This window comes from Canis lupus, chromosome 28 (genome assembly GCF_011100685.1).
Source record: "Canis lupus familiaris isolate Mischka breed German Shepherd chromosome 28, alternate assembly UU_Cfam_GSD_1.0, whole genome shotgun sequence".
NCBI lineage: Eukaryota > Metazoa > Chordata > Mammalia > Carnivora > Canidae > Canis > Canis lupus.
The window spans coordinates 27,464,380-27,486,448 of record NC_049249.1 but is presented as its reverse complement, the minus strand read 5'-3'; the positions used below and the strand labels follow the sequence as shown (position 1 = coordinate 27,486,448).

Sequence of the window (22,069 nt, the reverse complement as noted above, 5' to 3'; positions counted from 1 at the left end):
GAGATGGAGCCTCGCATTGGGCACCCTGCTCAGCAGGGAGTTTGCTTCTCTCTCTCCCTCTGCCTTTCCCCCGCCCCCACTCCTGCTTGTGCTCTCTCTCTCATAAATAAATAAATAAATAAATAAATAAATAAATAAATAAATCTTTTAAAAATAAAAACACAAAATTAATAACTTCTCAGAGAAGAATCTATGTCTGGAACCTTGAGAGCCAAACAAAGACTCCTGTTTATCATGGAACTATTGTGTCAGGGTGGGTTTTTTTTATTTTTAAGGTTTTTTATTTACTCATGAGAGACACACAGAGAGAGGTAGAGGCATCGACAGAGGGAGAAGCAGACTCCCCAAAGGAGCCCGATGTGGGACTTGAACCCCGGACCTCGTATCGTGCCCCAAGCCAAAGGCAGAGGCTCAACCGCTGAGCTACCCAGGTGCCCCCAGGGTGGACTTTATAGGCTGCACATGAGAATCACCTGAGAGCTTTTCTTTCTTTCTTTTTTTTTTTTTTTTAAATGCTTGTGCCTGAGATTATTCTCAGTTAGGATGGGGCCTGGGATTACCACCCCCATCCCTCCCTTTTTTTAAGCTCCCAAGTGAGCCCGTGAGTCTGGTTTGTAGCCAGGATGCAGCGGGCCTTGCCAGCCCTCTGCCCATTGAGTCCTTGGAGGCCCCAGGGGACACAGCCAGCCTCCCCACCTTGGCATGTGCATGCAGAGCCAGGGTGCGTGCATGCAGAGGCCGAGCACTGCTGCATGCCCGCAGCCTTCTGGAGGCTCTGAGTCCAGGGACAGACAGTGACCACATTCCTTGGGTTGCCTTGCTCACTTGGCAGGGCACTGGCACTAACTTAAGGACAGAACCTTCCTTCCTGTGGAGGTGTTATTCTCTTGGGAGATCCCTAAGACAACAGCACCAGGAAGGCAGGGCTGGAGCTGTGGCCTCCATGTGACAGGGGAGGAAGCTGACACCCGGAGAGGTGGAAATTGTGGGGTGCTCTGTGGGCTGGGGGCTGGTGGTGCAGGGCAGTGAAAGACTCCCAAGGTGGAACAAAAGAGAAGTTTATTGAATACACTGCAAGGGAGAGACTGTCTGCACAAGGCGGTGGGGAGGGAGCCACGGTTATAGGGCAGAGTGAGGGAGTTTGGGGAACAATAGAATTGGACCTATTTTTGGGTAATCTTAGGAACTGTGCCTGGTTGTAATTGGCCAGTGAGGGCCCATGGCTGTTTTGAGGGGGGTCGCTGAATAAGCCTGTGTGCATTCAGCTTGGTGGTCAGTGTGGGCCTGTGAGCGTTGATCAAGTTTCCATAGCTGAAGCCTGTTGCCTAAAAGCAGCCTCTACAGAAACCCCTTGTTCAGGGTCACCTGGCTTAACTGGAGCCCTGAGCGGGCTCCGTGCCTTTTCCCTTGCTTCCAGACAGACTGAATGTCCTTTATGCTAATAAACTGAACGTGATGGGACATCTGGGTGGTTCAGTGGTTTAGTGCCTGCCTTTGGCCTACGGTGTGATCCTGGAGTCCCGGGATCGAGTTCCACATTGGGCTCCCTGCACGGAGCCTGCTTCTCTCTCTGCCTGTGTCCCTAAAATCCGGCAAGTGGACCAGATTTGGTTTGGGTCACAAGGACACTGCAGGTGGGACCCCAGGGGAACTACAGAGAGCCCCAAACTCCCTACCTTCCCAGGAAGGTGTATTTGGGTTGTGGATCTGTGTGGCTGAGCTTGGTCCCCTGCCCATGGTGTCAGGAAGTGGATGCTCCAGAACCACATCAATAAGTAGCCAAAATACACAGCAGTGATCTTGGACCTGCTGTTCTCTGCCTTCCTGGGAGTTTTCTCCAGCTGTGCATTTGATAACAGGACATGCATTTGAGAGAAAGAATGTGGGAGGAGAGAGAAGGGGCCTAGCCCCCCTCTACTGGGGTCTCCACCAGCTGCTCCCCTGCCCCTGGAGCTTATGGCCACCACTGTACCTGCAGTTGGGACCCAAGTCACCCCAGGTCCCCTGTGGCTCAGGGCCGGGCCTGGGCTGAGTGCTCGTGTCGTAGCGCACAGCCTTGGGGAGTCTCCCCAGCTGCCTTCCTCCCTCTGTACCGCAATCTTTAAAAATCATTTTCCCCAAGTCTTTGGCCATGTCTGTCAGTCTGGGGAGCAGGTGAACCAGGTTGTCCTTGACCAGAGAGAAGGGCTCATGGTCAACCGAAAGGCTCACCCTTTCTGCTTTAGTTCCACTCACCACCCTCATATGGTCCTCATCACCTGGTGTCTGCATACCTGCAGGGCTGTCTCCTCCTAGCTGACTACCAGCCTGCAGTCTCAGTAGGCCATCTTCCTGCAAACATGGGCCTTGAACCAACAGCTCTCTAGAGTCTTCTTCATCTTGGTCCTCCCTCTCCTGGACCACCCTGTCCTGGGACATGCTTCTTTTTTGCGCTATCTGGTGGCATGGTGGTGTTTATCTAGGTGCTGGGCTCCCTTATGAGTGTGTACACCTCTGGGACTGAATTCAAGTCTTCTGCTTCCTCAGGTTCTAGAAGCTGGTGCAGAGCTGGCATTTGGTGTGTTTACAGAGTCTGCATTCCACTGATTGAGCTCTTCTGCCAACATGGTGCTTCCTTGCTCAGGGTGTGGGTTCAGGGCCAGCGCTGGGCAAAGCTGTGGCAAAGGGGCCTCAGCCCCAGGCCTTGTGCTCTCCTGCTCGGTGTCCCGACCCAAGGTCCTGCGTGTTCCCCTACCACCACCAACATCTTCAGTACCCTCCTCATTACACCATGATTGACCACTGACCTTGTGCCCTTCACTGTGAGACCCTGACTACAGTCATTTCCTTAATCCTTACCCCAGCAGCTGCTTTCAAGGAACAATCTGGAGTCCAGTCACATTCAAGTTTGAAGCTCAATCACCACTTGATGTGCCACCAATGGTGAGGAGCAGAATCCAAGGCACCAAAACTGTTGTGATGTGATGTGAGGCCTGGTGACCAAAAGGGGAATCACTTAGGGGAGGTGGTGACCTTTCTGGGCCTGCAAAGCTCCAGGAACTGCTTATGGGATGGGCTGGGCCACCTTGAAGGACACCCTCTACTTCCAGGTAAAGAATACCTGTGTGGGTGGGGCTCATGGCACGTCTGATTGGTTGAGAGTACCCTGGTGGCCCCAGCTGATTGGATGACTGAAAAGTCCCTCCTCAGCAGGGGCCAGTGCCAGGCGTTCCTCTCCAAAGCCATCCCTCCTCAGTGCTGAGCACTGTGTGGGGATGGCACCTACTGGAGCCCAGGAAGAGTAGGGGCTGGGAGCCTGTCAGTGCACAGCAAATAGGCCACCAGAGACAGGGCTACAAGTAGTTTCATCATCGCAGAGAGGCCACATCGTAGCACGGCCTTTCCACGATCCCTCAGGGTGATCAGAGTCAGGGATGAGCTCTAGAACCAGAGTCAGGGAATGGGCCCTCAGTCCTCAAGGGACCCTGACTCACTCAGTACTCGAATGCTTACCTCCCCCTCCCTGGGCCTCCCTTTTCTCACCTGTAAGATGAGGATCAGGGCTAAAGGCCCTGCCGAGGCCTCTGGAAGCCATACTCCAGCGGTTCTATGCCACCCCCTGAGGTGAGGAGCAGACAGTGAACATGAAGGCCACAGAAGGTGAGAAGAAGTGAGTGTGTGGTCAGAGTCATAGCAAGAAACCCAAAAGCCTGGAAACACTCAGAACTTATTTAAATGGCCTGTTCCCAAATGTCCCCCCAGAGGTCAGCTGACAGCAGCGACAGACGTGGGAGTGGGTAGATGCATCAGTGGTTTTTATTGCTGTTAACACGGTGCCCGGGTTGCGCCTGGACGTTAACAGGGCGTGAGGGTGAGCAGAACATCCTCCCTCACGGTGCTTTCGCTGCAGAAGCTGTGCCTGCAGACCAAAATGAGAGCTTTGTAAGTGTTGTGAGCTTTACGTAGAGTTGTGAGTCGTTAAGAAACGGTAATGGCTGGTTTTTTTTACAATTCACAAGGAATGAGGGAAACACTAGGGTCGCCGCCTGACCCTGTTCCTGGAGAACCCATTGCCTTGGCGCTTCCAGTGAGACAGGTAGGTGGCTGGTGTCTGCGACAAGGTCCCCTGTCGGCTGTTGCTCAGAGCAGCCCTGGTCTCTGGGGCCTCAGGCTGACAGGACCGTTGGGCCGTGAGGCAGTGACAAGACCTCTCATCGGCCTCCTTCTCCACAAGGACCCGTGGGCCCTCCTTGAGCACCGCACACTGGTTTACAGAAGGGCTCGCTCTGGCCTGAGCCACTCTGGAGATGGGATTGAACCTTCTACTGGCTACACTAAATTGGGCTCTGACTTGCCCTGGCCCTGGCGCTAACTGACCCACTTGTGCAGACTTCATCCTCACCACACGTGTGAGAGGAGGTATTCCTATGAGCCCCCACGTTATAGGAGGAGAAGCTGAGGCACAACGGGCTCCCAGTAAATGGAAGAAGGTGCAAATACAGGTCTATCTGATGCCACAGTCCACATTGTCCAGGGCAAAGTCACACTTCACACCTCCCTGGACCTTGCCTTCCACACCTGGAGTCCGTGGACCTTTCTCTTTGGGCTCCACCCCCCGCCTACCAGGGATTACTTGAGTCTCTGAGCATCGGTGTCTTCGTTTGTAGGAGAGGGCATGGTTCCCTCTCGTGATTGCTGAGAATCCCATGTTAATAATGCAACATCTCATGATGGTAAATGTAAAAAAGCTTTATAAATTGATTTTTTTTAAACCAATGCAGATATAAGGGGCTATCATCACTATTATTCCAAGAACCATGAACTACTTGGGCCTCACGATCTTTGATCTCTGAGGCTTTGTCAGGCTTTCATCCTCATCTTCACCACGGTCCCTTTTGTATCTCATTTGTCTTTCCTAGCTGCCCTAACCCTGTCTCCAATCCTATTGCACCTTGAGCCCTGCCATCTGTGGTCTGGGCGCCCCCTGCCCCTCACACATCAAGCCAGTTGCCGCTGCTCACATTCTTCCCGGTGGAAATCCCTCAGCCCAGGAGATCCTCGTGGCCTCCTCTCATCACCACCTCCCCACCCGGCACCCTGGCTCCCTGCCTTTCTCTCCAGCCACACTCCTTGGGCAGCCTCAGGTGAGTTCTTTTCTCTGTCCTTTGCCTTTGCACGTGAGCTTTAGGTCCAGTTGAGCTCAACAGTTAACACGCTAACTTTTCAACAGCAGGATCTGCCTTTGCGTCCCCTACCATTTTGTAGACATACAGTAGGTAGTTTATAAAGTCAGAGAGGAAAGAGGGAAGAAGATGCTGGGAGTGGGAAAGAAACGAAGAGAGTGAGAACTACATTTATCTTTTGATGTCATGTCACTGGGGAGGAATTCTAGTCAGCAGGCTCCTTAGCGGGACTTGCGACCTTAATGGGGCAACTAGAAGAATTTGAAGGGTATCTGAGAAGCGCTTGGATTAAAAGCTTGATTTTCTGTTGCCTCCCAATGACGATGGTTTTTTTTTTAAATGTGCTTACTAGCCGTTTTCCTAACAGCAAAATATTTGAGTAATTTGACAAATTCAGCTTTTTTTTACTCCCCATAGTAGTTTGTGATGTTTGATGATGATTTTGATCTGACTTTATCTTAAACATCTGATGTCCAACATCTGGCTTCTCTTAAGATAGATTTCCTCTGCAGTTGACAGGCAGGGGAAGAAGGGACTCAGGGACTCAGGCCACTGGAGGGTTCAGATGGCAGCTGGTGGACTCAGGGCCTCACGGGTGGCCCCGAGTACATTCTGTTCCATTTTTAGAAAGTGCATAAAGTCACGGCCTTTCCTTTGACAACCTGGAAGTTACAATGCCCTGATTTGGTCTTGTATCTGTGTCCTTCTTCAGATCTGCCTGTGAGCAAGTCATCTCTTGGGAACACTCTGCATTTTTAAGGCTCTAATGATACCATCTTCTTCTGACACCTTTTTAATCACAGAATCCCAGGAATCAGGCCATGGTCCAATTCCGACTGGGGCCCTGGGCACTGACTTTAGAGGCTCATTGTCCTCTGATGAGGGTGGACAGGGAGCCCCTGGCTGCACGCACAGCCTGCAGAGGGCTCTCCACTGGCTCCCTCAGTGCTCTGCTCTAGCTGAGAGATCCTCATTTTGCTCACCACTTGGCTGGGCCAGCCTCTCTGTCCTCCCCGACTCATAGGGAGTTGGAGGACCTCACAGGAGTCATCCAACCTGAGATGCAGCTGGGAGGTTGGCCAACCCACCCTCCCCACCTGGGGGAGTCCCATTCTCTGAGGCTGGAGTTTAGCAACCTCACCTAACCTCCCAAACCCCAAGACCATCAGTGACCGTGTTCCCAGATCCCTTTCCACAAAGCCACCCCAGGAGGGTTCTGCTGACCACAATTCTGGTCCCAGCCTTGGGGACAATAGCTCTACCCCCATCGGGTCACTGTGCCCACATCCCTCCAGCTGCCACAGCAAAGGACACTGAAAGTCAAGCTAAAGATCTTACAAGGATAGCTAACTCAGCTCTCTCCTGTCCTATCTCAGATTTTATATCTTTTGCTAAAATTGCTTTTTTTTATTACCCTGAAATTTTGTGATCTTCCCCTCTTTAAAAGGCAGCTACTCTCTAGCTTCATACTTATAACCTTATACTCTCAGAAATTATTTCTTTCTCTCTTTCTCATTTTTCTTCCTTAGTTTTCCTTGAAGACAGGGTGATTCCATCTGTATCTTTCTCAGATAAGGCTGAGACCACTTAATAGAAATGCTTTATGCTGTCTATCAGTTGCTTGTTTGCCCATGATGGATAGATTGTCTTGGCTTTTCTGGCTGAGCCAGGACTAACTTCCTGGGGTGAGTTGCCAATACAAGCACCAATCTCTACCAACATCCTTAGACACAATCCAGCAAAGATATACATACACTGTTTTCTCCTCTCCCTTTTGCACGGTGATCTTGGCTGCACCCACTTTGGGAAAGGTTGGGTTTACCACGTTGTTATTCCAAAGAAACTTGACTTTCTCAATTGTTCCAACATCAAGCTTTGCATCAAACTCATTGGAATGAGTAGAGCCTGGTTTGAGAATCCCCCTTGAAATAAAGAGATAGAAACATTCTCATGCATAGAAACAAGTTCCAATGGCAGTTAAGGCCATACCACTTTTTTCTATCGAGATTAATGAGATCATTTTTCTAAATTAATTCTCAAAGGATGGAGAAACAGAGAAGCCAGCTCTATGCCAGCAGCCTGACACTATTATTTGAATATTGTTTTCTCAAACTCAAGTTAATTTCTACTCAAAATATTCATATAGAAAACTATATAATTCCTCCATAGGGATGCCTGGGTGGCTCAGCGGTTGAGTATCTGTCTGCCTTTGGCTCAGGTGGTGATCCCAGGATCCTGGGTTCGAGTCCCACAACAGACTTCCACAGAGAGTCTGCTTCTCCCTCCTCCTGTGTCTCTGCCTCTCTCTCTGGGTCTCTCATGAATAAATAAAATCTTTATTTATTTATTTATTTATTTATTTATTTATTTATTTATTATAAATAAAACCTTTTAAAAAATTCCTTCATATTATTTTTTTTTCTAGGAGAATTATTTGTCTAGTAATAAGTTATCTACTTAGTTTAACAAAACCAACATGTGTTACTATGCTAATCAGGAAACATGACACCTGGGGTAATATTAGATATATTCTTCTAAAAATCCATTTTAAAAATGGATCTATTGAAAGAGAAAAATCTAAATGCGTGGATTTATAATTGAGAAGAAAATTGTCAGCAGAAGTCTGAAATTGACTTTATCACATAAAGTAAATAATTTTAAATCAATTGATAAAGAGATGATAAGCATTTCAGTACATCGATTTGAAGGCCATGTATAGCATCCAGTGAGACGTGACGCTGAAAGAGGAAACTTACTTGAAGATATTGAATTGATGAGTATTTCCCTTACTTCCAAACAAAGCAACTTTAGCCTGACCAGTGGCTCTTTTCCCAGACAATGTTATAGAAACCCCGTATCTCCAGCCTGCACAGGGGATAGAAAAGAGTACAATTGACTCATGCACAAAACAGTTGACCCAAACTTCAGAATCCTGTCCCCATATCTTACATTGAGGCATCAAAGTATGAGAAATCCTACCTGTTAATCTACAACTCAAACCAGGCTATATGGAGAAGTATGTATCTAGTAGTATCCCCTCTAGATCTGCATTGCCCAGTAAAAGGACCACTACCCACATGTGGCTGCTTAAATTTAAATCCAAATTAAGTAAGACCAAAAAGTAATTCCTCAGTTGTACTAGCCACATTTCAAGTGCTAAATTGCCACATGTGGCTACTGGCTACTGTATTGGACAGCAGAGGGTATTTCCATCATTGCAGAAAGTTCTGTGGGACAGCTCCACACTAGGGGCACCACACTATGAGATAAGATGAAAAGAGAAGGGACAAGGGCTCGTTCCCATGTTTGGAAAGGTGGCTCAAGAGTGCAGTCCTGCGAGCACCAGAGCAGGGTCTGTGTCCTATCTGCGCATCCCCAGTACCTTGGGTGGTGTCCAGAACAGAGTGAGACCCAGTTGTTACCCAGATTTATACCAGGGATACTGTCTGTGCCCATGAGCACAAGTGCACACAACCTACACATGTATAACCACATATTCACACTTACATATACTCACATACATATAGACATATGTATACAACCTAGACACATATAACCACAACCCCCACACACATAAACACATGCACACAAGCACACACACATGCACATACCCACACACATATGTACATAAATGCACACACACATCATTTGTCTAACTCCTACTTGGCTTTCATGTCCTCAGAGATATTGCCCCTGCCCCTTCGTCTGGGCAGGGTCAGGTCCTCAGAAGCCACAGAAGCAACAGAGTGCTTCAGAAGCAACCCACCAAGCCCAGGCACACTAGCTGCTTGCTCAGTTTCTGCTTTCTCTGCTGGGGTGTACATTTCACACATGGAGTGTCTTGCTCATCCCTGTAGCTCCAGTGTCTAGCATAGTCTGTGGTTCATAAATAAGTGTTGGTTGAGGAATGAATATGTGGTTTTTGAATGTTTAATTTGTTGTTTTAAAATATGGGCCAGCATTTTATGCATCCCTACAACAGTAGAAGGATTGATTAACCAGTGTCTTTTTTTTAAAATATGTATAGTGTTAGAAGTGTTCTACATCTTGATTGCAGAGACGGTTACATGGCTCTCAGCTATCAAAACTCCTAGAACTCTGCACTACGGTGGGTGAATTTTGCTGTATATAAATTGTACCTCAATAAACCTGACTTAAAAACCTAGATAAGACATATGTTATATTTATATCTTTATATAAGCACAGTGTCTTTTTTAGTGCAACTTCTTAGGGAATTGTCACAGGGCAGGTTGGCACAGAGTGGCCCAACTGCATCCTGTCTCTATCCTACGTCCTAGATGATTCAGGATATTTTGGAAATAAATCAACCCTTCCTGATGCCCACCCACTCTCCACCAGAGAGGGACCCCTACCAGGGGCATCAGGGAGGGACAGAGAGAGGGAATGGGGAAATGGGAACTGTGCTTCTTAAGGGACTCAGCCCAGCAAAGAGCTGTACCAAATAAATGTTTGATGAATGAATAGAAGAACAGGTGTGCATGACACAATATTAAAAATAAAAAGAATAATGAACTGTGGAATGATAAAAATTCAGTGGTAAAAACTGCCACAGAGGATATGTAAGTTGCTATTATCTCATTATTTATGCTTCTACTCATTTCATGCTATAATCACACAATGGAAGAAATGCAAACTCTTCCTAAATCCTTAGTTGAGTCTTCAATAGGATTATTTGGACAGATGTGTTATTTCACTAAGAATGTGTTCACAAATATTTCAGGTTAGAGATAAGCCCTTCTTGTCTAACAGAAGCTAAACTCTCTTGACATGGGTGAGCAGGGTCAAGGTAAAACTTACGAGCAAAATTGCTGGAATCTCCGGTGTTCAGGAAGTATTTCTGTGTCTCATCACTTGTCTTGACAGCAAATTTATCAGCATAGTGACCCATCTGTGGGCACCCTTGATCTGGGCAGGGGAAGCACTTGTTCTAAGGAGAAAAGAGAGAGAGCCAGCTGTAAGATGTAAATCTATCTTTATATGACCCACACATCTGGGAGAGCAATTCTACAGCCTGAGTTCCCTCACCTGTAACAGGAAGGAGATTGAGATAGATGATTTCTAATTTACTTTCACCCAGGACAGGACCCCCAAGCCTGAGGTACATCACGTTAGGATATACTGATGCCTGGGCCCCACGTCAGATCAACGACACCTCCCATCACGTAATGTGCTCTTGAATGATTGACAGCCAGCTCTTTGACAAAAAGTCCTGAGTGTAGCATTTGCCAATTTCCGTGGTGTAAATATTCTGTGGCCAATTTCAGAGGCCTGAACCCCCAGCCTGGCATCCATAACCCGAGCATCCACTTTTCCTTCTCTCTGGCGTATGAATTTTTCTCGCATATGTTCTTCTGTTCTTGCTCTAGTTTTGCTCTACCCTCAGCAGAAATGTGCACTCCTTCTCTTCCTCCTAAACTCTTAGATTTTTCAAGCCAGATTCAAACATTGCCTTCTGCAGGAAACCTTTCTAGATCATTGAAATGATTATTCTTCTGGTGCCCCAGCGATTTCCTCACCCACATGACTTATCTAGAATTTTAGCCACCTCCTGCCTCTCTGCTTCCCAGGATCATAAACTCTGGAGGGCAATGCAAAACAAGTAAGAGATGGTCAGAAACTGCAAATTCCCAACACAGCAGGACAACCGTCCCACGGAGGGACTCAAGGAAGGACGATAGCTTACAGATTCAAAGGCCCTGTAGGAAGCACAGGGGTAGGAAGCAAATCCATCAGGGTTGAGGATGCTCTCTGAGTAATACTTGTAACTTCTCAGGTGATTGCAAGCCACGAAGTCCCGAGTTCCTGGAGAAAGAAACAAGGAAGTCTGCACGGGTGGTTGGGGGGCCAATGACTTCTCTCTTTCCATGTCGAGAGGTTCTAAAGTGGAACCATATTTTCAGAAATTTAAAGTTAGGTAAATTTAAGGTAAGTCCAAAATAAATGACAGCTAACATAAAGAGGCAGCTTTCTGTGTGCCGGGCAATGATCTGAGTACTTTACATGCATTATCCCTGTAATCCTCACCGTCCCTAAGTGCAGAATGATATACAGATTACAGCCTCAGATGTACAGATTATAGCTAGTGAGGGGCAGAACTGGGAGTTGAAGCCAAGCCTATCTGGTGCTTGAGCCCATGCCTCTAAGCCTTGTGCCATCCTGTGTCCCAGGCACCAGGCTGGAGGTCCTTGAAGACACAGCCAGATGTGACATGACCTCTCAGACATGACAAAACCAAAGCAAGGACATCTTCATGCTGTGTTTAGGCAAACAGAAAGGAGAGTCAAGTGGCTTTAGATGGCTTTTCTCTCCCTTTCATGGCATCTTGACTTTGCTGATAGCCATCTTTGGCCCCTAGAGTTCCTGTCAAATGACAGAGGTCATAGCACACCTGCTAGATGCGACCATTACTGATGGAGACTTTGGGCAACTCTATCCATGTAAACCCACCTGAGGCTGTTTAAGAGACAAACACATAAACCAGCATACTTAATGTTTGCTTTGATGGCATCCATTCTTGTTGAGCCATTTTGATCCAATTCAATAAAAATCTTACTCATTGCATTTGGTCAGACCACCAAAGTTTTAAATCTGTGTGGTGCCAACTGATGAATCGGGCTGAAAAGTTCCCTTATCCCTTGTCCTTTTGACCAGATAGAATCTGTATCTGAAGGCGCTCCTCCTCCCTAGGTGTGCTCCACCAACAATGAAGAATAATCACATCGAATAGCACAGTCTCTGCGTAGCCTTCCCTACCGGTGATAGTTTCTTATCCTGACCCAACATAAAGGAGTAGTGACTCTCACTGTGCAAATGGCTTTGCCATGGAAATGACTGGTGAACATTCTCTTTTTGGCTATAGAATTGAACCCAGTTACATGAGCTTAAACAATATCACTGACTCGCGAGGGAGAATTGGCAGAAAAATTCTTAGAGCCAGGATATTTACTTGCATGGTATTTCTTTTCTTCATTAGGTAGCTACCAGTTGGTTGCTGGAATAATGGCTTTAAGCAAGAGTTTTGTCATTCTTTGTTGCTTGTACAGTCTAGGACACCCGCGACTGTGTTTTAAGGAAGTATAAAATCAGTAGATTGAATATATAACAAATAATATGCGGGCATATTTTTTTCAGAAGTAAGATCCAGAAGGGGGAATCATCTATTTTTAAAGAGTGATGTGTTTTCATTTTTGAAGTTTTTTTATGCAGAAGATACTGCTCACCCCAGGGAAGTGACGCCCCGTTCTGCTTGGGCTTTACCTTCCCAAATGCCATCTAGGTCCACGATCTGTGACAGGGCATTCTTCTTGCATCCTGGCATTTCCTCTCCACCATTGGGGAAGAAGTCAAGGTGACCCATCTGTTGGCTTGTTCCAAAACCTGAAATGTTTGGAGCAGCAATGAGCTTTTCACCACACAGGGCTCTTTTGGTTCAAACATTATTGCACGTGTTTGCAACTAAAGCGTCATTGGGCTCACCCAGGAATGGGATCAGGGGAGCTGCATCTGTGTGAATCACATCAACAAAGTCAGCATCAGTGGGATCAAGTCGAACCTCTTCAGGAGTGCCCTGGAAACTTGCTTCTACAGGATCCAACCCTAAAAGAGATGATCAGTGCTGTAGACTAATAGACTTGGCTATAGGTACCAGCAGGACCACAGTGTACAGTTGTTCCGGTTCTGCATTGCACAACTCAAGGGATGCTATACTCTGAAGTTCTGAAATGCCATGGCCCTGCAAATTGCATATGGGGGTATAGAGTTTCAATGTTGCTCCTCAGAGGAGAGCTCCAGAGGCATGGATAAAGAAGGGCAGGTGAGCCAAGAGATTTAAATTTGCCTGACCAGGGCACCTGGGTGGCTCAGTGGTTGAGTGTCTGCCTTTGGCTCAGGTCGTGATCCCAGGGTCCTGGGATCAAGTGCACTGGGCTCCCCAGAGGGAGCCTGCTTCTCCCTCTGCCTATGTCTCTGCCTCTCTCTCTGTGCCTTTCATGAATAAGTAAATAAAACCTTTAAAGAAAAGATAACATAAATTTGACCAAGGATTTTTTTCCCCACATTATTTTCTCCCATCTCACTTGCATATCTTTCTTCTTTAACATTCTTTTCCTTTTCTCAAGTTTGAAGGAAAAAGGGACAAAGCAGTATGGTATCATAATTAAGAACACAGATTCTGGAACTGGGCAGCCTGGCTCTAACTCCCTATTCAGCTATTTCTTGGGCAAGTTGCTTGACCTTGGGCAAATCACTCAACCTTTTTGGTGTATGTGTGCCTTGGTTTCCCCATTTATAAAATCTGGGTAATAATATGGTTATAATAAGATTAAATGAGATTACATATATAGCTTTTTAGCACAGTGCCTGGCATATCATCATGGGAGTTTAAGTAAAATATTGATGATTATTATTTCCTCCTTCTTGGCAGGGCTCCTGAATTTATGAATAGCCATCTGGCCAGAGCAACTGAAAAGGCATGAACATAATTGTCTGCTGAAAATAAAAGTAAGAGCTCTTAGAAGCTTGAGCCACATGACAGCAGAACTGGGTTTGAATCTCAGTTCCGCCGTGATTTGGGGCCAGTTACCCAGTTTCCTGAACCTGTTTCTTCAGTTCTGGGGATGAAATGAGAAAATGTAAAGCACTTGGCATAGTATTTGGGATAAGTAGGCACTTAATCTATGCTTACTATAATAATGATAATAGCATTACATTATTATGATGATATATAGATACATTCTGTTGCTGCTGTTACACGTTAAAGGCTTTGCTTGGGTTAAAAGAATGACCTGCAGGACTGGTGGCTGGGTTTCCTCTACCAGCAGAGGCAATGGATGTGTGATTTTCATGTTCCACCCTGCCCTTGATTTCAAAGAGAAAGGAGAAGGGAATAACAATGTGGACTCCTAATTATGTTTGCTCATGTTCACACTAGCCTTCCTCTCTGTTTCCCTGGGTGCCCCGTTCTGCTGAATGATCCAAACTTCCAGGAAACATGGATCTAGAGAGGAAGGATGGGGACAAAAATGGAAGAAGCAAAGGGAAGCAAAGGAGAATTAAAGCACCACCCCTTCTTCCACAAGGATGGGCCTCTTGGAGTCTTCCTAAAATGTCCTGTGTGGGCTCTAACCAGCTCCACCACAGCTGAGGTCACAGACTACTTTGGGCCAGCTTCTAGCTGGGCAGCAGGCTTGCACCGTGTTTTGGGGTTACTGGGGACAAAATCTGGAGCCTGCCCCTTGGGTCTTACCTGTAATCCTGCCCAGACCTGGAGTCCTGCTCCCTGCCTCCCCAGCCACGTGGGCTCCCAGGCTGTGGCCGATGAGCTGGACTTGGGAAGGTGAGTAGCTGTAGTTTGCCTGGAGAAGGAAGATCATATTTTCAGAACATTTTTGTGGTGTGATTTTTGTAACATGCAAACCTAATGTTGCGCCTCTGCTGAACACCTTCTATGGCTCCCATCACTCTTGGGATCAAGCCCAAACTCATTACAAGGGCCTCAGAACTTTCCTGACTCAACACCCATTTTTCAAGATTCTTGCCAAACCCTATGGTAACTTTCCGGCCTCAGATACATCATAATCTCTCATCTCTGGATCTGCTGTGGGCTCCTCTTCCTCTTGCTATCCATTCCCCAACCACTTGCCCAGCTCATGTCAACGCAACCTAGATATCAGCTCTCAACTTAAATGTCTCTCCCTGGGAGAAATCCTTAATCACTCCCCAGCCCTCCAGCCTGGATTAGCTGCTCCCCCATGTGCTCCTATTAAGCCCTGTAGTCCCCCCATTAGAACCCTGACCACACTCCGTTGTCATTGCAAGTCTTCACAGTGAGCTCCCCCAGGCCTGGAATGCATCCTCTTGACCTTTTAGCAGGGCTCCTGACACTGTGTCCTCCCCCAAATATTGGAGAACAAACAAATGTCATGAAGCTATGAGTGTTTGCACATGTTAGTCTCAGAGGTATCCACCCATTTGTACTAATTCATTGATCTTCAGTGCCTCCAGAACAAACCCCACTGGCTTTAAATCTTGTAGGGGTGCAGAAGTAGTTAGAACCAATCAGTTCTTCCACAGACTCTTTAACTAGAAGACAGAAGTGGCTGGGGCCTTTATCTAGTACATAATAGAGTCATGAAGAGTTAGTGACTTCACTGAAAGGACTAAGGTCTTAAAGAATTAGCCAAAATGGAAGGCCAGGGTAGATAAAAACAGCTGAATTGATTGTGACAAACAAAATTCTCCATCAACAGGACCTTCAACAGGGCAAATACCCGGACAGACACCCATTCTTTCTATATCTTTTTTCAATATATAATTCCCAGCTGGATCTTTGGCCAAAAGAGACCAGTGGGCACTGCCTACCTCAGCAGGAGCCCAGCCGGCAGACTCACCGAGAGCATGCTGAGCATCTGGGCCACCTGGGCGCCCACCACCCGCACGTTGTTGGCAGCCTGTGTATATGAGGTTTGGGAACCTTTCTTCCAGTCCACGCAGATGCAGTTCACCTCCTCAACCTTGAACATGTTCTGATGTTGGAGAGACACCAGGATGTCATGACAGGGGCACAGAAAATCATGTCCAGGCAGGGCTCAGAAGTGGTTGCTAACAGTTACTGTTTTTGTGTCTTCCTTGCTGGGGCTTGAGATACACTAGGCTTTGTTAAGAATCCTGCAGTCAGTTAGGAGTTAGTCCTCGGGGTGCGGGCTGTAGAAAAGGCAAATCCATTCCCGCTCTAGCTTGTAGATGAATTAAAAGCTGGCCACTTTCTGGTTTTCTTTGACCAGATTCAGTAATATTGTTGGGGGTGGGGGGTGGAAATCAAGGGCATCCACAGAAAAGCCTTATTTTGAAGAGGAAAAGTCTCAAGTGCCATCTCTGGTGACCAGTGTCTAAATGACCTTATGGACTTGAGCCCTAGCCATCTTACAGATTTGAGCCGTAGCCTCTTGGCAACGCTGCCAATAACTGGCCTTGCTTTCATCCCGGGCTTCTGGGCACTTACTAAGTTTTTACAGTCAAATATTTACAGTATTTCGAGGAGGAAATACATCCAGTGGATATTCGAAGAACAAAACTGCACTGATTTGAAAGAGATTGAAGAATCCTGAATGGAAGACTTGGATGTCAAAGAAACTCATATATCCTTAGACATTCTGAAGGAGGACATATGACCAGCTTGAGTTTAAAATGGAGCAATGAATTTATCATGCGCTTAGAATTTTTCACATATGTGATACTAATATGTGTGATCACACACACACACAGACCAAGACTTGTTTCTCAGGACCTTTATTTTTAAAGCAACCCTGAGGAATCTCTTAAAAACCTGAGGAATTTGGGGTGTAAATTATGTCTTACAGTTTTATCCATTATGATATTTATTAATGAAGAGCACCTGGGTGGCAGTGGCTCAGTCAGTTGAGCAACCGGCTCTTGGTTTTGACTCAGGTCATGATTGCAGGTTCATGAGATCATGCCCCACGTGGAGCTCCACGCTCAGTGCGGAGTCTGGTTGGGATTCTCTGCCTCTGCCTCTGCTCCACCCACCCTCAAATAAATAAATACAATCTTTAAAAAAGATATTTCTTAATAAGGGGAATGAAGAGGTAGCAAGAGCTAAAAGCCTGGCAAATCAAGGCCACCTGCAGAACGACTTTAATTGTCTAGGTTTGTAACTTTCCCTGTTGGCATGATAGGTGGGAATTATTAACATGTGTGGGGAAGGCAGGCTGATCAGGTAAATTCTTGGGAATCAGAAAAATAGATTGCATCAGTGTACACATAAAAAGAAGGATGATGGTATATTGCATATGTGTGTGTGCCTATGCACGTGTGTGTGCATGTGTGTGTGTGTGTTCCTCTATTGTCTGCCCTTCTAACCAATAGATGCTGTATCACATATAATTTTGGCACTTTCTATTCTGTTATTTGGTCTCCTGGTGCATCTTAAGTTCTTTGTTTCTAAAATAAATGGTCGTAGCAACACATCATCTCAGGGATGTAGAAGAAGCTTGAACAAAAATAATATAATCCCTCATTTACTGGTAAACGAAGTGCCCTCCCTAAAAATGGAAGCAGATCTTTGGCCAGAAGATCTGCTTCTGGACTTAGCCAGAAGATCATGGTCACATGTGCCAGCACAACAGATGCCACTGCTTCAGGCTAGAAGGTAGCCCAGAGGTGTGGAAGTAAATTCTTAGTATTGCAAAGAGAGGCATTTTAATTGCATAAAGGTACCTCCTAGATAGGGATTTCGTGTTTTTAAGCTCATCTGCTATGCTTGCTGAAAGGAGATGGAGGTATTAGTGGGGAGCAGGGAGCAGGGAGCAGGGCAGACTGTGAGCCTGGGAGCCGGCCCCTACCTTGCACATATCCAGCAGCCAGTTCTCTTCTCCCTTGTCTATGAAGCCATGGATGATGAACCGGGTCTTCTTGTCTGTTTGAAAATTTGATGCCTCAATCGTTGATGGATCAGAGGGAAGGAGAGTCTGTGATAAAAGTGGGAAAGGGTCGCATTATTTTGTAGCCCAGCCACTCAGGCCAGCCTCTCCTTCCCCATCTCTGTTTGTCCCAATGCCATGACCTTTCAAAGCTTAGCACAATAGCCACCTCTTCCATGAAGCCCGCCCTGACTCTCCTTTTCCCATCTGTCCCACCCCCATCCCACCCCTGCCTCCGCCCAGTCAGGAGTTCCTACCTCCACTGGGGCTGGATTACAGTTCACAATCTTACCTTCCATAGGTTTCTTGGTAGATGGCAAGCTCTTTGCCCCAGACCAGAATCACACAACCAGTGAGAGGTTTTGGCAAATGTGAACCATTCATTCTTTTGAGCCAACATTTCACAGAAGCCCTACTCTGTCCAGATCTGGCTAGGCCAGGGGGGCAGCTGGAGGGTAAGGTGAGACAGAGCATAGAGGAGGAGGAGGGTACAGAGACAAGGAGCCTCTAGCCTGGGGGTGGGCACAACCCTTCACCCAGTCACAATGGCACTAAAATGACAGAGGTCTCACTTGAAAGTTGTTTGGGTTCTTGTTGGTGTAGAGCAGGAAGCGGGTGCCGATTCTCTCGGGGCTCCAGGGGAGAACTTTCAGAGGCCTGATTGCTGTCCCGGCCCAGGGCTCCGCGTCAGAAAAGCATCCGATTTGTTCATAGCAAACTTCCTTTGCTGTAGAGAAAGGATGACTCTGCTCACGGCTTAGCTCCCCAGGCTGGGCCCTGGGAGGTCACAGCCATTCAGGTCCTCACTCCCCTGCCTGGGGACAGTCTGAAGACAATGGAGACACCCTGCCTCTCCCTACCCACTCTCTTCTTACCCCCAGTGCACCTTCTGATCTGGGACCAGTCCCATTGCTTCCCATAGAGACCCCAGCTGTGCCACCACTCAGAGCCACCATCAGAACTGAGAAGCTGTGTCCCATCCCCAGCAATTCGGATATATTTATTGAACTAATATGATAGTCCCTGATGAGCCAATCTGTTAACCCAGGCAGGTGTTTAATGCTTTACCTCGAAAAGTCTAGCCTAGAGAGCCTGGAGATGAAGACAGGCCAGAGGGGAGATACTCTGAAGTGGGTCCCCCTCAAAATGCCTTCTCTCCCCGGGCAGAGTGCCAGCACCCGCCTCCCTCTCTCTGGAACCTCAGAGTTGTCCGGACCTGTTGAAAGCCCTGTCACAGGTAAGGCTCTTTCTGGCCAGTGCTGAGATACTGTATTTAAGTCCTTCCCGAGGGGCCGGTGTGACGTTTCCTACCTTTGGCTGCTCCCAGCAGAAACAGCGCGATTGTCCAGATGCTCACCATCTACAATAAATTCGGACATTCTCAGTCTCACCGATTATTACAGCAATGAGCACAGACCCTCAGGAATTCAAGGCTATCTGCTTCAACCCTGGTGGGAGGACAGAAGAGGTGACTTACCCTGTGGGATGTTCTGGGCCTTCCCTCCCTTTCAATCAAGTACCCAGGCCTTTTTTTTTTTTTTTATACTGGAGCCTTATCATTTGGAGGCCGCTTCAAGGAAACAGCAGGTGATGATAGAACACGCTGTGTGCACTTAATATTGTAATCTGCTCAAATACACAAAACAAGACTAATTATAGTAGTCAGATCTTCCCACAGTCTGGGAAGATGAAAGAATGCTTGATTAAAAGGAGGTAAAAGATCCCTACCTTTGTACCGATGTACCTGTGCATGTAATTCTGAGCCAATGCGGCCCCTCTTTCCCATTTTCTATGTTATCATCAAATAGTTTACAAGTTCCAGTAAGAACACAGCAGCAAAATCCAATAATGGAGGGTAGTATTTCTCACTTAGAATAGGTGGAAATGCCCTCCAAACAGCTGAAAGTTCTGATCAAGAAAATCTCCTCTCACTGTCTCTCTGTCTGTCCTCACTCTCTCTCTGTCTGTCTGTCTGTCTCTCTTTCTCTCTCTCTCTTTCTGGCAGTCTAATATCCAAGCACATGAGCTTTGGAGACAGATTCCGCAGCCCCCACAATAGCCTATACCATAATCCTCCATTAACTACCTGTTCCAGTTATCAATTGCTAGATAAGGAATCAACATAAAACATAATGGTTTAAAACAATAGTTATTCTATCATCCTACTAGAATTTTGAACAGCTAATCTCAAGAGCCTCTAAAAGCCCACGTCATCAGATCACGTCATGTCTGTGCAGTTTCCCCAGACTCTCCGAAGGTTGCACACCTGTCCTATGAGATGAGGCCCCCGTGAGGCCGTCATGAATGACCCACTGACCCGTGCATCTGTGAGCAGCCCGGCCAGTTCACACCACAGGCAGATAAGCCTTCACGTGGCAAACACCACTGGTTCTCTATCCCACAGTGCCCCCCGCCTGTGTTCCCTGAGTTAAATATGCATCAAAGTCAAAGTTCATGCCTGAATAACCAAAATTCTGGAAGACAGCCTTCCTGTTGAAATGCAGAGGACTTTCCCTGGGGTTGTAAAGAATAGCAGCCAATAGCCACTGAGGCTTACTGGGTGCAGACAGAGCACTTGGCACCTATTACCGAATTTGCTTTTTATTTTTTTTATTGGAGTTCCATTTGCCAACATTTAGCATAACACCCAGTGCTCATCCTGCCAAGTTCACCCCTCAGTGCCCATCACCCTGTAACCCCTATTACCGAATTTACGTCTTACAACAACCCCACGAAGCGGGTACCATTATTTGTCCCCTTTTATGGGTGTGGAAACTGAAGTACAGAGAGATACGTAAATTGCTTAAATCTGATAAAGTCACACAGGAAATGAGTGACGAGATGGGATTTGAATTCAGACCAGCGTGAAATAAGGATTTGCTGAACATTCAGTTAATCTGAACAAGTTGTCTATCAGAGTTGTTGAAGCTCAACCACAGAGAATAAGGGAGATACCTACAGAGAACAAGTTGAAGTAGAAAATAAATTTTCCCCCACGGCGGCAGACTGGTGTCATGTGGTTGACCTAAGCAAAAAGATGTTTAAACTTTGGAAATCAGCTCATGTGGTCTAGTAAAGTGCTGTAGCAATTTACAGACTGTGGGCAAGTCAAAGATGTCTATGCTTTTCTTTGACATTGTAGTGAAGAGATTCATGATACTCTAACGGTGGATGAATAGGTAAATTGGTTGGTAGGAGATGTCAGATGACCCTCTCTGCCTCTTGGACCTTTTCTCTTTACCCTCCACATTGGCCTCATCGACCTTCATCAAACATGCCAAATCCTTTCCTATCTCAGGGCCTTTGCACTTACTATTCCCATGTCTTAAAACTCTCCTCCCTAGACTTTCACTGGGCTGGCTCCTTCTTGTCACTCAACAGTTAGTTTAAATGTCACCTCTTTAGTGAGGCCACTGATGAGCATCCCTGAAGCCCTTTCACTGCCAGCCTCCTACCCAACCCTGGACGCCAATGCCCTAGCACCTTATGTGTTTCCTTCAGATCATTTGTCACGGGTTATAATTATTTATCTTGATTATCTGTGTGGTTTTGGTTTTTATTTGTTTGTTTGTTTGTTTTTCAATCACTTTTCCCACCTTGGAATGCATTTTCATGAGGACAGAGGGACAGAGACCTTATCTGTTTGGGCCACTCCTCTAGGACCATGCCTGGCACTGAAGTGGTTATGAATTAATGAAAGGATGAATATACACACAAATGGAGTTCATTGGTATTTTATCTTTATTCTGAGAGTGAAATTCAGGGCTGGGGAAGGGTGATAGGACAATGTTCAAAGGAGGGGAAAGAAAGAGATGTCAGTCTTCAGATGAGCAGTGAGAATAGAAGTATTTGATTAGATTTAGGGAAAACAGTCATCACAGGATGTGCCATGATTTGCCTGAGGGTCAGTCCCCCAAGCCTGTTCCCTAGAAGCTCACCTCACTGCCAATTCATCTTTGGGCTCCATGCTCACCCCAAGGGAAATCTGATTAGAGTTGATGGAGAAATTCTCCAAGCAGGACAGGAGGGCAGGGTTTAATCTGCAGCAGCCACATGGGTCTGGTCAGCCAGTGTGGGCTCCCGACCCTGGAAGATAGGAGCACAGACATTCAGAGAGTACTTTTCTTTCTTAAAAAACTTTATTTCACTCATGTTTGTAAATGGGTAATGCATGTTCCTACACACCTGATATGGTATAAAGTGCTTCCTTTACTAGCTCTTTGTGTGTCCTTCCAGAGATATGTATATATACATTATATTTTACTAAAAAATATAAATGGTTGGGGTGCCTGGGTGGTTCAGTTGGTTAAGCAACAGACTGTTGGTTTCAGCTCAGATCATGATCTCAGGGTCGTGAGATCAAACCCCGCATTGGGCTCTCTACTCAGTGTGGAGTCTGGGATTTTCTCTCTCTTTCTTACCCTCTGCCCCTCCCCTCTCTCTGCTCAT

At 46.6% G+C, this 22,069-nt stretch overlaps 1 protein-coding gene across 1 annotated transcript; it reads right to left on the bottom strand.

Moving 5' to 3' along the window:
• Nucleotides 1-3,775: 3,775 nt before the first annotated feature.
• PNLIPRP1 (pancreatic lipase related protein 1) lies at nt 3,776-19,125 on the bottom strand. Its single transcript, NM_001003319.2, has 13 exons — nt 19,098-19,125; nt 18,932-18,980; nt 18,193-18,347; nt 17,543-17,668; nt 15,572-15,706; nt 14,428-14,536; nt 12,660-12,779; nt 12,441-12,560; nt 10,867-10,985; nt 9,981-10,110; nt 7,919-8,027; nt 6,917-7,084; nt 3,776-3,898 (listed from the first exon to the last, which is right to left on the bottom strand). Exons 2-13 carry the CDS (start codon nt 18,978-18,980, stop codon nt 3,835-3,837), a joined length of 1,404 nt encoding a protein of 467 aa, NP_001003319.2. The 5' UTR covers nt 19,098-19,125; the 3' UTR covers nt 3,776-3,834.
• Nucleotides 19,126-22,069: the final 2,944 nt, after the last annotated feature.